General features: G+C 69.0%; 2 protein-coding genes across 5 annotated transcripts; both read right to left on the bottom strand.

Moving 5' to 3' along the window:
* Nucleotides 1-3,067: 3,067 nt before the first annotated feature.
* ABHD15 (abhydrolase domain containing 15) lies at nucleotides 3,068-5,821 on the bottom strand. Its single transcript, XM_075518015.1, has 2 exons — nucleotides 4,823-5,821; nucleotides 3,068-3,648 (listed from the first exon to the last, which is right to left on the bottom strand). Exons 1-2 carry the CDS (start codon nucleotides 5,656-5,658, stop codon nucleotides 3,171-3,173), a joined length of 1,314 nt encoding a protein of 437 aa, XP_075374130.1. The 5' UTR covers nucleotides 5,659-5,821; the 3' UTR covers nucleotides 3,068-3,170.
* Nucleotides 5,822-5,955: 134 nt separating this feature from the next.
* GIT1 (GIT ArfGAP 1) lies at nucleotides 5,956-15,205 on the bottom strand. Of its 4 annotated transcripts, XM_075518002.1 has the most exons (22): nucleotides 15,046-15,205; nucleotides 11,456-11,589; nucleotides 11,258-11,370; nucleotides 11,066-11,171; nucleotides 10,888-10,974; nucleotides 10,647-10,777; nucleotides 10,462-10,556; nucleotides 10,337-10,379; nucleotides 10,108-10,134; nucleotides 9,762-9,810; nucleotides 9,606-9,678; nucleotides 8,883-8,980; nucleotides 8,693-8,804; nucleotides 8,470-8,597; nucleotides 8,237-8,389; nucleotides 7,932-8,159; nucleotides 7,765-7,818; nucleotides 7,398-7,484; nucleotides 7,220-7,293; nucleotides 6,960-7,142; nucleotides 6,756-6,819; nucleotides 5,956-6,663 (listed from the first exon to the last, which is right to left on the bottom strand). In XM_075518002.1, exons 1-22 carry the CDS (start codon nucleotides 15,095-15,097, stop codon nucleotides 6,451-6,453), a joined length of 2,304 nt encoding a protein of 767 aa, XP_075374117.1. In that variant the 5' UTR covers nucleotides 15,098-15,205; the 3' UTR covers nucleotides 5,956-6,450. The 4 variants fall into 4 exon arrangements, with proteins under 4 accessions (XP_075374117.1, XP_075374119.1, XP_075374118.1 ...); XM_075518004.1 differs by lacking the exon at nucleotides 7,765-7,818; XM_075518003.1 differs by lacking the exon at nucleotides 10,108-10,134.
* Nucleotides 15,206-15,887: the final 682 nt, after the last annotated feature.

Here is a 15,887-nt window from a genome sequence, read left to right as displayed (position 1 = left end):
TACCTCAGAACATGCACAGTTTGAATTTTCACTGACAATTAGTTTAATTATTGTGAGTGAAAAGAATTGTAATTATCTGTAAATATGTAGTTAACAAATTGACCTAGTTTCTGTATTTTTTAAGTTTTTGTACTAAAATTTATAGATACAGTATGTGCCAGCTAGCAAAAAGCTACTGTAATTGCCAGTCGTAGTTCAGCATGCATCTAATTCCCGAGACTTGTCAAAGTGATGCTGTAAGGAATTGTGCTTAAATATTGCGAGCTGGGGAGGCGGCGCGGCGGCCGATGGGGCGGGGGGGCTGGGGAGGCCAGCAGCCGCTCGCCTGGGGCTTTCGGCTTCCCGCGCTCGGCCGGGCTTTCCGTGTTCGCTGTGCGGAATCTTCTTCCCTTTGGCCTCGTGTGCTGTACAGCGGGCGGCGTGAGGGACGGGGCGGTGGCTTCGAGCTTTCTCTGGGGCTGAATTCGATGGGAACCGCGTTCGGGTTCTTCGCTGCAGTTTAATACCGGCTTACGACTATTTTTCAACCTCTCTAGAAATGATCTGTTTTCCCCTTTCTGACTGCTTTTGTCTTAAACCCAAGATCATCTAAACCTACTGGAGGAAAAAAAAAAAGAAAATGACTTTCGTTTAAGATTGTTGCCTGCTTTTAGTGCCAGGATCACGCATTTCTATGGCAACTCTGAGCTCAGCGGAGTTTAGAAATCGGCACGGGGTTGTTAACGAGCTGAAGGACGTCGCCGCTGCTATCGCACGGCTCTGGCAGAGCCCGACTGCGGCCGGCGGCAGCCGCGAAGGGCGAGTTTGCGGGTGCGATGCGGGGGCTCGCGGGGGTCTCGGCGTCCCTGCCCCGGCTGCGGCTGCTTGCGCTGCGAGACCTGCGGGCTCCCCCGCGCTCCCTAGGAACGGAGCGAGGACCTGTGCTCCTTGCCTTGCGGCAGAGGCGAGTCTGCAAGTCGAGCATAGCTTTGCCGAGCGTCCCGGGAAGCTGCGAGCAGAGGAGTTTGAGCGCCGGCGAGGCCGTGCTCTCCAGGTCTGGTTGTCCCGGAGGTCGTAGGGGACGGGAGCTTGTAAGGATTCAAGGATCAGAGAGGAGAGGCATACGTGCGTGTACGGGTTTGGCTTCTGGCAAGCAAACCACCCCCTTCCTTTCTTCAGCTTTTCTTCCCTCCTAACCCCCCCGCAGCTCTTCCCCCTGCTTGCTTGGAACAGGAACATTTTTTTTTTTTTTTACCTGCCTAGAAACAGCTAAAAGATGGGGGGGGGGGGGGGGAGGGAGGGGGGCAGCCCTGATGTAAATAATTAACGTTACAAAGTGAAGTGTGTATAACATAAAAGGCTACAGCCCTTTGGTGACTTGTAAACGCTTGAGAAGGTGGTGGTAAGAGGCGGAGGGCCCAGCGACCTGCCTGGGGCTCTGCCCCTCCGGCACCCCGGGGCCAGCGGGTCGGGAAGGGGGGGCCCAGCCTGCGTACCTTAGCCGCGGGAACCCCCGTGGTTTAGTGGAGGGGAGGGTAGCGTAACGTGTGTAATACGGATAGGAGAAGCTGTGTGAGGTGTGTATAGTGTATATTTTTAAAAAATAGCTTGCTTGTATTGTGAAGATTTTAAAGACAAACTTGAGAATTCTAGCCTAACTATTAACACAAGTTTAACATCAGTTACCCCACTGGGTTCAGAGCCTCTTGAATGTATATTCCTTTTTGTAACCTAAATGACCTATTCTTCTACCAGTCAGCCAGACATCCTATTTATATTTTTAATTTTATATATTACTTTCCATTTGTTTTCATTATTTCCAGCATGTTTCTGGTTTTTTGGGTTTTGTTTGTTTGGGGGTTTTGTTTTGTTTCTTTTTGCACAAGCATTGTGTGAAGTCAAGGAAATGTTAACTCAAACCTGGTATTTTCCAACCTGTTCCCCCCTCCCCTTCCTCTCCTCCACCCCTGGTTTTTTTCTTTCTTCCGCCAACAGTTTGGGATTTTCTGGGCTGGGATGCAGCGGGTGGGAGGAGGGGATGGCCATTTTCCATTTGCAGCTTCTGTGCAAATGCCAGGTCTTTTGCCAGTCAACTAAAAACGCTTCACTTGCTGGTTGCTTTAAAAAAAAAAATAAAACAAAAATGTAACCTTATCAGTCTGACATAGACCACGGCGGGAGGAGGGGAAGTGCACACCTGTAGCCACACAACTCTAGCTTTGGCTGTGAAACAAAAGCAAACCTTTTCTGGCGAGCAGGTAACTGCAAGGCAGCTCCCAGCCCCTCCGGCTGCCCGGCCCCGCGGAGGTTTTGCCGGGCACGAGCTCCGTGTGCAGCCGGGGGCCAAGCCCTGCGGTTCGGCCGAGCTGTGCCGGGGAGCGATGTGCCTTGGGCTTGCTTTTCCCCCCTCGGCACCTGCCTCTTCACGTGCGCAAACCCGAGAGCTGCCTACTGATGACAGCAAAGCTGTTGCCGCTTTTCCTCTCCTCCTCCTCCTCCTCCTCTTCCTCCTCTCCCCCTCCGTAAGGAGGTCCAGCTCACCAACAAGAGCTCGCCCAGCGCCCGGCCCCAGCGCCGTGGCCGTCTGCTCTGGGGCATCATCCAGGTATGGCAAAGCCCGGCTGCCGCGGCGCCAGGGGAAGGCGCCCAGCCGCGTGGTTTTGTGCCGCAGAGCGTTAGTTAGAAAAAACACACACATATCTGCTGTTTTACTATGAACACTGGTCTGAGGTTTCCAGGCCCAGCACCACGGTGATGGGCTGTGAAGGATTTAACTAGGGGAATTAAACTCCTTCCTGCTTCCGTGTCTGGTAGCACCAGCTGGTATGAGTGAATCTACAGGTGTGCGTTTTCCTTCTTGTAGAAAATGCCACGAGCACTAACTGGTAAGGCTTAATGTACAGTATATTGTCAGTATTCTGGTATTCTTCTGGTTCAACATACATTATAGCTCATATATAACCTGTATTAATTGTATAGATTGTGCATTTAAAGCTGTTACCAAGTTGTCAGAAAATAAGAGAAGAGAAAAAAATAAGGTCATATGTAATATTTTGTTTGTAAGTATCCTTTGTATCATAGCAAAGGAAATGTTAAAAAAAAAAAAATCAACTGTAATAAAGTAATTTTAGTACATGGAGTGTCTGCCTGCCTTTCTGAGCCCCCCCGGGACGTGGGACCCTGCCCGGGGGCTACCGGGTGTAGGACCTCTGCCAGGTGAAGAGGGGGGGCTCGAGGGCAGGACCCCCCAACCTGCGGGGCCGTGGCAGCCCCTTCCTCCGCTCCTCTGCCCGCAGGAACTCGGCCATGGCCCTGAAGTACTCCAGCACGGCCTCGTGGCCCCAGCAGCACCCCGGTCCCCGCCGGGGGAAGCCGCAGTGTCCCCCGCGCGGGGTCAGCAGCAGGAAGAAGTAGGGGCTGCTGCGGAAGAGCTCCAGGGGCAGGCTGCGGGCCGGGGGGCCACGGACGGGGTCATCGGCGCTGCAGAGGCACAGCACGGGCACGGCCGCCTCGTCGGCGTCGCGCAGGGGCTCGTTGCGTTCCCAGTAGGCCTCCCAGCTGCTGGGGCGGCTCTTGGTCCGGCAGAAGAGGGCTTCCTCCAGCTCCCGCAGCGAGCGGCTGCCCAGCAGCCCGTCCACGTCCACCGCCTCGGCCAGGGACCCCACGTACCTGCGGGGACGCGGCGGCTGCCGTGGGCTGGGGGACGCCGCCGGCTCCCGCTCCCGCCCTAAGTTGGCGGGGCGGGCGGGCGGCTGCGCCGCGGTGGCGGCCCTGCGTGCAGGGAACGGGGGGGTGGCCTCGGGGCCCTCCCTCCCCGCCCCCGGAGCCGGTTTGGGGGTCCCATCGCAGCCCCTTGCCAGGGATGCTGGGGGATCCCCGCAGCACAGCCTGCGCCAGCCGGGTACCATGGCAACGGGAGGCGGCCAGCGCTGCGCTCGGTTGCCGTGACAGCAGCACTTGCAATGGGTATCGGGAAATGGGGGGGGGGAGGGGGGGGGGGACACGACACCCTGTACCCACCCCCCCACCACCACCAGGCCAACAGAAACCCGCCCCCCATCACCGCAGCGAGGGCTGTGCCCGGCCGCACCCACCGCGGCATGCTGAGGCTCAACCTGGCACCTGTTTGCCCCAATATTTTGGGGTTCAGCTGCTTTTTCTGGCCCTCGTTTGCCCACCGGCGGGGCCCCTTTGTGCGTCGTGCCCCCCCCCAAGGTCTCAGCACCGCCCGGGGAGGTGCTGCTTGCTCAAGGCCTTGGCACGGGGCAGTTTGGCTCCCGGTCCCAGCCCGCGCCAGCGCTTGGCCCTCCCCAGCGCGGCCGTATTGGGCAATGGGGACCCAGAGCCCTTGGGCAGGAGGGGTCCACAGCCCCCTGCCCGGCTGCGGGTTGGTGGCCGTGGCCACCCCAACCCCACAGGGCAGGCACGCAGGGTTGGGTGCCGGGGGCGAGCAGCCGTGCGGCAAGGTGGCCGGCCCCGCTCAGCCCCTGGGGTCCAGCGCGGCGCAGGGGCTTTGCCAACCCACCCAGCGCTGCCGCGCCGAGGTGACACAGCGCTTGGCCGGGGGACCCCAAGATGCCGCCGCAGCCCCAGCCGGGCCGGGGAACATGTGGCGGCCAATCTGGCCCGGTGGCAGCCGGCTCCATTAACATGTTTAACAAAACAGGCTGGTGTTCATTAACCAGCGTGTTCTGCTGCTCTCAGCACCTCTACCCCCCCCCCCCACGCTGGGGCTCCTGGTGCCGGCAGCAGCATCCATTGCATGCACCACCCCCACCCCCCCCAGGGCTGGTTGAGGGGGTCCCAGGACACCCCCTCCCCAGCCCCGAGGGACCCCACTGACCTGCTGAGTCCCCTCTTCAGGTGCAGGAGCAGCGGCCACTCGTAGAACCAGGGCATCCCGGCCTCGAACCAGTCCCGGCCGCGGAAGACAGGGGAGATGCAGGCGGCAGCGGCCAGGCGGCTGGAGGAGCCGCTCTCCCCCAGGTAGGCGAGCAGCAGCCCCGAGCCCGAGCCCTCGCTGACGGCCAGCAGTGAGGCAGTGGGGTGGCGGCAGCGTAGGTAGGTCACGGCCTCCCGCAGGTCCCCAGGGTCCCCGAAGGGCTGGAGCCGGGGGGTGGTGAGGGGGCAGCCGTTGTGACCCCGGCGGTTGAAGATGACAGGGACGAAGCCCCGCTCCAGCGCCCGCAGCCCCAGCTGCAGCAGCCCCCCCGTCACCTTCCCGGCAGCGTTGGGGATGAGCAGCAGCACGGAGCCGGGCCCCCCCCCGCCGCTGCCACTCCTGGCCCCCCGTGCCCCCACCAGCCAGTCCAGGGCCACCAGCCCGGTGTCAGGCAGCTGCAGGAGCTCCCGGGCCACCGCCGGCTCCGGCTCAGGTGGCTGCAGGAGCTGCCACAACATCTGGAGCCGGGGCCAGTGCGGCCACAGCCAGCGGCCCCCCCGCAGCGCTGCCGACTGCCCCAAGCTCCGCACCAGGTGCTGGGCCAGAGCCGAGGGCTTGCACAGCAGCCGGCAGCGGCCCGAGCCGTCCCCGGTGATGAAAAGGATCCCCTCCTCTTCCTCCTCCTCCTCTCCCCGGTCTCCAGGCACCTCTAGCCTCCCTGCCCAAAGGCGCCAGGCCAGGAGGCCCAGGCCAGCGAGCACCGCGGCTGCGGCCACCAAACCCTCGAGGGACACCATGGGCGCGACAGGAGCCCCAGCCGGCAGCCCCGACGCTCGGCGGGTTCACAGAGCGATGGCGGGGCCGTGCTGAGAAAGCCCTGCCCCGGGGCTGGGCGAGCGGTGGGGCCATGCCGGGGACGGCGGGGCTGTGCCGGGGACGGCGTGACTGGCCGCCAGCCGGGGCCAAGGGGACCGGGTGAAACGGGAGGGACACGTGGCCGAGCCCTGCCTGGCGCCGGGGGGGGGTCAATCGCCCGCAGCCTCGCCCCAGGGGACAGGACCCCCCCCGTCGCCGCAGGAGCCAGGGGCCGGGGGCCCGTGCAACGCTCACACCTTTATTGATACAAATGTACAAGGACACATCTTACAGTAGGGAGCGCGACCCCGGTGGGGGGCAGGACGCCCGGGGAGGGGGGGCCCGCAGGCGCCCCGGTCCAGTGTAACGCTGCGGGCGGCCCCGGGGGTACCGGCCGCCCGGCGAGGGGCTTTGGGGGCGAGGGGGTACACCGCCGCCGTCGCGGACAGCTACGCAGGCTATGTACAGGATAAGTTAGACGCGTGCCACGGGGCGGGCTGCGCGGGGGCAGGCAGGGGGCTGTACAGGGGGACGCAGGCACCTACCCCGCAGGCTGAGCACCAGCTCCTCGGCAGCGCGGGGGGCGAGGGGGGGGTCACCCCACACCCCGGCCCCCCACGGGCTAAGGCCACTTGCAGCCGCGCTCGCCCCAGGTGCCAGCTGCTGCCGGAGGGGAGGGAGAGACGGAGAGCGTGGGGGCCAAGGGGGTACGGGGGGGGGACACGGGCCGGCGCTCACTGCTTCTTCTCGCGGGTGGTGATGGTGACCAGCTGCTTGGCGGCCTTGGCGATGTCGTAGGCACACTGGATGACCTGCTGGGTCAGGAGCTGGTAGTCCACGGCAGCGCCCGGCTCAGGCGGCACGGTCTTGCGGCACTCGCTCTGCAGCCGGTAGGCGCTGGCGTTGAGCAGCCGCAGGGAGCTCCGCACCGTCTCCAGCGCCGGCTTCTGCAGCGGGGCAGAGTCAGGACCCGTGTCAGGGTGGGGACACAGTGCCTGGTGGGGACTCCACCACCCCAGGCACTCGCCCCCCCTCCTACCTTGGGGAAGAGCGATGCCATCTCCGTCACAGCCGAGTGGATCTTCTCTGAGCAGGGCACGAAGCTGGGGGCGAGCAGAGGGGGTGAACGCTGGGGGGGGACGACGGCTCCCGACCACGGGGGTGGCAGGGACGGCTGCGTATGAACACAGCCCCTGGGAGCAGGGGGGTCCGGAGGGACCCCGCGGCCGTGCCCCAGCCCTACCTGTCGTGCTTGGACTCCTGTGCCGCCCGCAGCAGCTCCTGGATGTTCTTGGTGACCTGCTCAGTTTTGAGGATGACATCCTCCGTGCTGGGCAGGCCGGGGTCCAGCTCCCCGTCCAGCGGGTCCAGCTCGTGGGGGAAGTCCTCGTCCTTGCTCAGCTCCATGAACCGCTTCCCCTCCATGCTGCAGGGACCGACCGCCCCCCCCGGGGTCAGTGCCAGCCCCGTGGCCCTGGGGCAGCCCCCAGCCCCGGCACTCACCTGATCAGGACCTCACCCGCCTGCGTGTTGTCGTAGTCGCTGTCGGTGCCGCTGCCGTGCCGGTCCAGCTTGCTCTGGAGGGGAGAGGAGCCACGTCAGCCCCTGCCCAGCCCCCTCCCCACGCAGGGCCGGGGTCCCCCCACCCTGGGAGCTGCCCCCCCCCTCGCCGGTACGTCACCATGTGCCGGGCACCGTCAGACGGGCAGGAGAGCAGCGGGGAGGATGGGGGAAAGGGCACCGAGGAGGCAGATGGACCTTTCCGCATCTGGAGGGGGAAGAGAGGGGAAGCTGGTGCTGAACAGGGCGCAGAAGGGTCTGGAGCTGATCTCGGTGACGTGCAGGGAAGGACGAGCACGGGGGACACCGCCGCCCTGCATGCAGGAACGTCCCACGGCCACCGTCCCCTGGGGAGGTCCCCAGCCTGACCCAGGGGGTGCAGGGCGGCGGGGGGACGGGACGTCCCAGGACGGCACGGAGGCCGTGTCCCAGGAGGGTGACAGCCACCATGTCCCATGCAGGAGCCGCCCCCGCCGCGGCCCCCTTACCCGGTACACGCTGGCCGGGATGTGCATGGAGTACAGAGCCTCGTCCTCCACCTCCTGGCGACACACGAAAGGTTACGGCCCCGCGGGGACGGGACCCAGCACCCTGGGGGGCTGGCGGGACAGCTGCACCCCAAAAACCGCCCGCCCGCCCGCCGCAGCACACTCACCCCGGTGCCGAAGGGCTGCAGCCGCGTCACCAGCTCCTCCACCGGCTGCCCGAAGGGTTTCAGTGCTGAGCCCGGCTCGTACATGGAGAAGGCCTGGCGATCCCGGCGGTGCGGGGGGGCCGTGCCCGGGGGGTGCCCGTGCTCCGGCCGCTCGCTGGGGGCCGGGGTTGGGTGCACGGGACCCGTCTGCTGCCGGATCTGCGTGTTCTCTGCCTGCAGCTTGTGGATCTGCAGCCGGGGGAGGGGGAAGGCATCAGCGAGGAGAGGGGTATGCCGAGGGGGGGTCCCGCCGGCCCCGCACCCACCTCGCGCTGCAGCCGGCGCAGCTCGTCGCTCAGGCTGTTGTTCACTTTCATCAGCTGCTGCACCTTGGCCTCGGAGGCGGCCAGAGCCTTCTTCACCTCCAGGTACTCCTGCAGTGTGATGGGGCCGTCCGAGAGGTCGGAGGAGTCCATGCTCTGCAGGGAGAGGGGCTCAGCGCTGGGATCCCAGAGCTGGGGGGCAGGGGGGGGGTCCGGGGCTGGGGTCTGGGGCTCACCCTGGCACGGTTGTTGCGTGAGGCGTTGCGCAGCAGCTCCTGGTCCGTGTCCTCGTCAGAGGCGACGCTGTCGTAGTCGTGCTGGTCGTCCAGGTCACTCTGGCTCCGCAGCGAGTAGTCGAGGGCGTCTGGAGGAGGGCAGGGGGGTGCTGAGCACAGGGCGGGAAGGGATGCTCGGCCCCCCCTTCCTGCCCCCCCGTCCCCGTCCCGTCCCGTCCCTCACCTGTGGGGCTCAGCAGACTCTTCCCTTGCTGCCGGCGCTTGGCTTCCCCGAGGATGTCGATGAGCAAGGTGGCGAACTCCCTGGCGTTGAACCTGGCCAGCTTCTGCCGGCCCTGGGAGGGCGGGGGGAAGGGGGTGAGCAGGGGTCTGGCTGCAAGGGGGGGGGCTGCAGGGCCTGGAGGGGAGCTTACCTGGTTGCGCGTGGCCGAGTACTCGGGGTTGACAGGGAGGAAGGGGACAGCGCTGCGCTCCGTCACCAGCGTGCTGTGGTTCTGCGTCGTCAGCCAGACTGCGGGCAGGCACCCGGCGTCAGACCCCGGGGGGCTGCGGGGGCCAGAGCCCCCCAGAGCGAGCGGGCCGCAGGGCCTGGGGCCGGCGGCAGAGCCGGCAGGACGCAGGCGCGGGGCCAGCCTGGCAGGGCTGGGAGCGGAGCCCGGCCGGGCCGACGGGAATCGCCTCCCCGGGCCGCCCCGCGGGGCCGGGATCCCCTCCCCGCGCCCCCCAGCAGGGACCCCTCGCTCCTCACCCTTTGGGGCACCGGGTCCGCACCCCCCCCGGCCGGCGGGGAGGGGGCTTGGCGTGCCTGTTGGTGCCCACCCCACCGTGGAAACGGGGTGGCCCCCGCCCCGCCAGCCCCCAGCCCAAGGGCACCCCCCCGGGCCGAGCCCCCATCCCCGGGGGGTCCCGGCACCCACCTCCGGCAGCACCCCGGCCCTGGCGCCCAGCGGCGGCCCCTCACGCCGAGAAAACCTCCCCGGCCAGAGGAATGAGGAAGGAGGGGCCTGCGGTCCCGGCGGACGGATCCAGATCCGGGGGAGCGCTGGGCTTGGCCGCGGCCCCGCCGGCTGCTCCTCCCTGCGCCGGGACGCCCGCCCCGGCCCCGGCCCCGGCCCCGGCCCCGGCCCCGCACTCACCCGCGTCGTTCTCCCGGCGGTCCACCTCATCGTAGACATCCATGGCCAGCTCCTCGAAGAGGCGGTTGCTGAGCTGCAGCGGGACGGGGGACGGCGTCAGGCGGGATGGGGGGGAGCGGATGGGCCCCCCCGAACCCTGCCCTGGCCCCCACTCACCGCCTGCAGCTTCTTCTTGGCTGCCTTGGCCAGCTCAGAGAGGTCCAGACTGGGGGGCGTGTGGGGAGGGGGGAGACACAAAGCGGGGGTCATTCCTGGCCCGTCCCCACCGAAAGGGTCCCCAGCCGCACCCCACCAGGACAGGGACCCCGCCCCAGGCGCGGGGGGCTTCACCGAGCGGGGCTGGCAGGCAGGCACAGGGGGACTAGGTGGCAGGGGGGCAACGGGACCCCCCTCCCCGGGTGCCCCCTGGGTGCCGGGCTGGGCCGAGCAGCCGGGGCTGCAGGGGGGGCCCATGCCAGTGGCATGGGGGGGCCCCCGGAGCCGAGAGCCGAGCGGACAATACCTCTGTGCCATGCACTTTGGGCGCACCCTGCGCTCCGGAGAAGGCAGCGGAGGGAAGAACAGGATAAAGGCGGACGTTAAATGCGCGGGCACGCGGACCCCCCCACCCACCCCGGGGATGCTCCAGCGCCAGTCACGGGGAGGTGACCGGGGTCCCCCCCTTCGGCCCAGCGGGGACGCCGGGGGGGACATGGGACAGGGCGGCGGGGCCGCGGGCACCGGGTACTCACCTGTCAGCCATCTGCGGGATGATGTAGTGCCCATTCTTGTGGTCTGCGCAAAGAGAGGGGTGGTGAGCGGGACCCCGCCCCCCCCCGGGAAGGCCTCCCCCCCACCCAGGGACCCCCGTGCTCACCCGGCTTCCTGCCACAGAGGTAAAAGGCCAGCCGGTCGGTCAGCTCGTACTGGCATTCCACCAGCCGCTCCGCCAGCTCGTGCTGGGCTGCCTGCCTGTGAGAGGACGGGCAGGGGTGATGCCCACCCTAAGGGGGGGGGTACAGGCAGGGGTGACCCCCCCTCCTCCTCCTTCCCCGCCCTCACCTGGCGTAGTCGATGGGGGTCCGGCCGTTCACGTCCGGCGCCCCGGGGTCAGCGCCGTAGACCACCAGCAGCTCTGCCTGCAGGATCTGCCCGGCCTTGGCGGCCACGTGCAGCGGCGTGGTGCCCTTCTCCTGCGGGCAGGGGCAGCCTCAGCCCCGCAGCCTGCCTGCGGGACGGGGCTCTGGGACCCCCCCCACGCCCAGCACCGTCCCCAGGGACCCCGAGCCCCACCGGCGCTCACCGGGTGGAAGAAGTTGGCCTGGGCGCCCAGCGAGAGCAGGCGCAGGCAGGTCTCCAGGTTTCCCGTCCGCACGCTCGAGTGCAATTGCTGCGGAGGAGAGAACCGGTAAGGGGGGGGGATCTGTCCCCACCGCCAAAAGGGGGGGAGGGGGTCTCTGCACCCCCACCCCGTGCCCCACCTTGCTGAGGTCCTTGGCAGTGACTCCGTCGTCGTCCCGGCAGGGCAGCTTGTGGACGAAGGCCAGCATCTGGTACTTGGCGCGGATGAACTCCGACTTGGTGGGGCTGGGGGGGCGGGGGGGGGCAGTAAGGTTGCGGGGTGAGTGCCCGGCCGGCGCAGACCCCCTCCCCGCGGCACGGGGGGCACTTACTGCACTTTGTCCTGGGGGTTTGCTTTCCGGCGCCCGCTCTGCACCTGGGCCGGATCCAGCAGCGAGTGCTCCCAGATGGAGTTGGCCCCATTGCTCGCCAAGGTGTGCACCATCTGCGGGGGAGAGGCGGGGCCCGGTGGGCACGAGGGGTCCCCGTGTGTGTGTGTCCCCCCACGTCCCCGCGGGGCCGGCACCCACCTGGAGCAGGGTGGCAGGCCAGGGGCTGTGGCGCAGGTGCTTGACGATGGAGATGTGGCGGCCCAGGCTGCGGTGCACGCTGCAGCACTCGTCGCAGATGAGCACCCCGCGGTTGATGGAGGCCCAGCCGGGGTCTGCAGGGTGGCACAGGGGGTGTCACCGGGTGTCCCCGCCGCCGTGGTCCCCCTCCCCATCCACCCCCCTGCTGCCGGGTGGTGGTGGGGGGGGGATGCATTGCCACAGCGACCGTTTCCCCGGCGACAGCGAGGGGCTCAGCCCATCGCCCGGGGAAACCCACGGGTTTCCCCTAGCAACCAGGCACCAGCCAAAAGGGGGGGGCAGGACTTGGCCTCCCCCATCAGGAGGGTGACCGGTGGCAGGGACGACACCGGCCCCGTGGCCGCGCACCCCGAGCAGGGCACCCTGACTTGCCGCAGCGCCCGGCGAGGCCGCGCACCCGCCGAGCTCCCAGCGCTCGGGCATTTGGGGAGGTCCTGGAGGGGGGCAGCGTGTCCCCACGGGTGGGCACCCCCAGCCCGCGGGCTCCCGCGTACGGCGGTCACCGGCTTGCAGCCTCGGCACCCCGCCCCAGGCCGGCCCTGCAGGGCACCCTGGCTCTCGGGGCAGGTGCTGCGGCCCCCCCACGCTGCCATACCCCCCAGCCCCGGCTGCCGGCCCCGGCCCGGCCGGACTGGAGCCCTTTGTGTCCCCGCCGGGAACAAAGGGCCGTTTGAGCGGCCACGCTGGCCCCACGCTGGCACCAGCCCCGGCACCCGCAGGGGCCCCGCTCCCGGCTGGGCGGCAGCTCCCCACGCCCGCACCCCAAAAAATGGGTCCTGGGGCTGGTTTGGGGTGGGGTCTGGCCCCATGGGGCAGCTGTGGGAACACAGCTGCCGCCGGCAGCACCGAGGGCAGGATTTGGGGACCCCCCCGCTGGTGCACAGCCCCCTCCCGCGACACGCGGCCAGGCACGGGGTGATGATGCCGAAACGTCCCTGGGTGGCCCCTCTGCCAGGCGCAGCGGGCGAGTCCTGCCTGCCTCTGCCCAGCCCCAGCACCCCTTGTTTCTGTAGGGCCTACACAAACACCGCACCGCCCCATGGGAGAGGGGAGCCCCAAGCCCAGGGGGTACGGGGACTCGGGAGGTGGCAGCACTAGCCCCAAGGTGGTGACAGTGGCCCCAAGGGGGTGACAGCGGCCCCGCGACCCTGCAGAGGAAGGCAAGCAAGCGGCCAGGCCTCCCCCGCTTCCTTCCTCCCTGCGGGGTGCTGGACCCCTCCCCAAGCCCCCCCCCCCCCCCCGAGCCCTGGGGACTCTGTTTTGGGGGGCACCCAGCCCTGCAGTGCTGCAGTGCCCCGGGGCCGAGGTGGGGCGGCTGGGGGGAGCGGCGGCCCCCCCAGCCTGGCAGCCCCGCGCACACAGATGGCAGCGCCTTGGCAGCCGGCGCGGCAGCATCTGTGCCTCTGCGCCCGCTGCCCACGGGGCGCTGCCGGGAACAGGACGCTCCGCGTGGGGGGGAGCCGGCCGGTGAGGCTGCCCGCGGCCGCGCAACCGGGCGGATCCGGGGTACCCCCGGGGCAGCACCCCCTCCCGCGGCAGGGGGCAGCCGGGACGCGGTGGGATGCGGGTGGGCACTGCAGCAGCTCGGGGAGCGCTGGCAGGGGGACACCCCGAACTCTGGGGGGATCCTGGAGCCCAAGGGAGCTCCCGGCACCTCCGCCCCTGTACCGGGATGCGGGCTGACGCCGGGACCCCCAGCACTCAGCCCCGCACCGGTGAGGGGAGGGCTGGGGCTGGCCGGCATCCGCGCACGGGGCCAGCGGAGCGGGATTCGGCCAAGGGAGCCCGGGCAGAGGGACCAGGGCACCCCATGGGCACCCCACCACGCAGGGCCAGGCCGTGCATCCCCAGCGGCGGCGGCGGGTGCTTCCAGCGTGGTAGGAAGCGGCCTCTGGACTTTATAACTCATTTCCTCACATGGCTGCCGGGCGATAAGAGATTGGAAGAAACTGGTTTCCATTTCCCCCTGCCCCGGCAGGGAGCCTCGGCACCGCCCCGGGCACCCCTGCGCCCCCCGCTTGCCCGCCGGCACGGGGAACGCGCCCTGAGGCAGGGCAGCCCCGCGCCCACGCGTGCCGCCGGCTCTCCTGGCAGAATCCGGCCATTGGCACGTGGCCGGAATAATTTCGGCACAGCCTTGGCCTGCGGGCAGCTTTCCGGGGCCGGCTCGGAGCGAGCCTCGACTCTCGGCCCCGTTCATTCATCGCCGTGGGGCTGCCCAGGCTGGCCACGGGCAGGGTTTGGGGGTCGAGTCCCACTGTGGGCAGGGTTCGGGGGTCCAGCCCCACCACGACGCCCACAGGCTCGTGCCCAGCGCGGGGGCTGCAGGCACCAGCGCTGCCAGGGACGGGAATCGTCTTGCCCAGGCTCAGGCTCCAGCTTGCAGCGCAGCCGCTGCCGGCCCAGCTCAGCCTGCCTCCGCTGCCGAGCCCGGATCCGGCCGGCATGGGTGCTGGCAGCGGGGTGCCGGGGGGCGCAGGAGGGGGTCCCCCCATCCCACCATTTGCAGGGTCCTCGGTGCTGCTGGCACCAACCGGCACGTCCCCAGCCTGTGCCGGCAGCTCCCACGCTGAGGGGTGCAAAGGCTGTGGGTGGTGCACGGGGGCGCTGGGTGCGGTGGGGGTACGCGGCGTGCACCAGGGTGGCACTGGGGAGGGCGCGGGGGTTATCGGGGTCACATTTGGGGTGTGCGCGGAGATTCCTGGGGGGGGAATGGGGTGCACCGAGGGGGCCCAGGGGCCTCACCAGGGGCACATCAGAGGGTTCCTGGGGGCAGAGCGGGGGACTCAGCAGGGTTCCCTCGGGTGGGCACCGCAGGGTGCAGAGGGGACTCACTGAGGGGGTCCTGGGGGCACCCAGGGGGTGCAAAGAGGCCTCGCTGCGGGGTGTAGAAGGAGATGCAAAAGGGCTCCCTGGGAGTATACTGGGGGGGCACACGTCGGGGTGTAGGGGGGGCTCACAGAGGAGCTGTGGGTGTACCGGGGGCACCATGGGGTGCAGAGGGGGCTGATGGGGATGCTGGGGATGTACCGGGGGGCACCGGGGGGTGCAGAGAGGGCTCACAGGGGAGCCGTGGGTGTACCGGGGGGAACACCGGGGGGTGCAGAGTGGGCTCAGGGGGTGCTGGGGACGTACCGGGGGGCACCGTGGGGTGCAGAGGGGGCTGATGGGGGTGCTGGGGATGTACCGGGGGGCACCGAGGATGTACCGGGGGGCACCACGGGGTGCAGAGGGGGCTCACGGAGGAGCCGTGGGCGTACCGGGGGGGCACACCGGGAGGTGCAAGGGGGCTCAGGGGGTGCCGGGGACGTACCGGGGGGCACACCGGGGGGTGCAGAGGGGGCTCACGGGGGCTCCTGGGGCCGTACCGGGGAGCGCAAGGCAGGCTCCCGGGCGGGCTCCGGGGGGGCAGCACGAGGTGCGAAGGGCCCCGCCGGGGGGGCGCGGGAGGCTGGCGGGGGGATGGGGCGCGGCGGGGCCGTACCGGGGGCCCCGGGGCCGGGGCCGGGGCCGGGGGGGGCGGCCCTTACCTGGGGCGCTGCAGTCGGCGCACACCTCCGCCCGCGGCGCCTTCCGGGACATCCTCAGCGGCGAGGCGGGCCCGGGCCCGGGCCTCTGCGCCAGCGTGGGGCGGCGGCGGCGGCGCCCCCGGGCCCGCCGGGGGGGCGGGGGGGCCGGGCGGCGGGGCGGGGCGGGGGCGGCGGGGGCCCGGGGCCGCGGCGCGCCGGGGGCTGCCGGCTGCTCCCAGCGCCCGGCGGCTCCGCAGGAAGCGGCGCAGGCCCGGCCCCGGCGGAGGAGGGGCCGCGCCGCCCCCGCCCGCCACCGGCAGCGCCGCCGCGACCGCCCCGCACCGGCACCGGCGCCGCCCCGCGCCCGCGCCCGCACCCGCACCCGCACCCGCGCCCGCACCGCGCCGGCCCCGCACCCGCACCGACACCTGCGTCCGCACGCACACCAGCGCCCGTCCTCAGCGCAGCCTGCTCCCGGCCCCGGCCCCGGTCCCAGCCCTGGGCAGCCCCCGGTCCCGGTCCCGGCCCCGGTCCTGGGTATCCTAGCCCAGGTCCTGGGCATCCCTCCCGGTTCTGGTTCCAGCCCTGAGCACCCCCCGCCTGGACCTGTGCAACACAGCCTGCTCCTGGGCATCCCCCTGGCCCTGCTCCTGCTCCTGCTCCCGCTCCCGCTCCCGAGTGTTCCCTGGTCCTGCTCCTGGTCCTGGTCCTGGTCCCGAGTATTCCTGACCCTCTCCTCCTCCTGCTCCTGCTCCCAAGTATTCCCCGCTCCTGGTCCTGGTCCTGCTCCTGCTCCTGCTCCCAAATATTCCTGCTCCTGCTCCTGCTCCTGCTCCTGGGCATCCCCTGGTCCTGACCCCAGT

Source organism: Mycteria americana, chromosome 15 (genome assembly GCF_035582795.1).
Source record: "Mycteria americana isolate JAX WOST 10 ecotype Jacksonville Zoo and Gardens chromosome 15, USCA_MyAme_1.0, whole genome shotgun sequence".
In the NCBI taxonomy this organism is placed as follows: domain Eukaryota; kingdom Metazoa; phylum Chordata; class Aves; order Ciconiiformes; family Ciconiidae; genus Mycteria; species Mycteria americana.
Note: the sequence above shows the minus strand (reverse complement) of the source record. Positions and strands in the feature narration are given on the sequence as shown.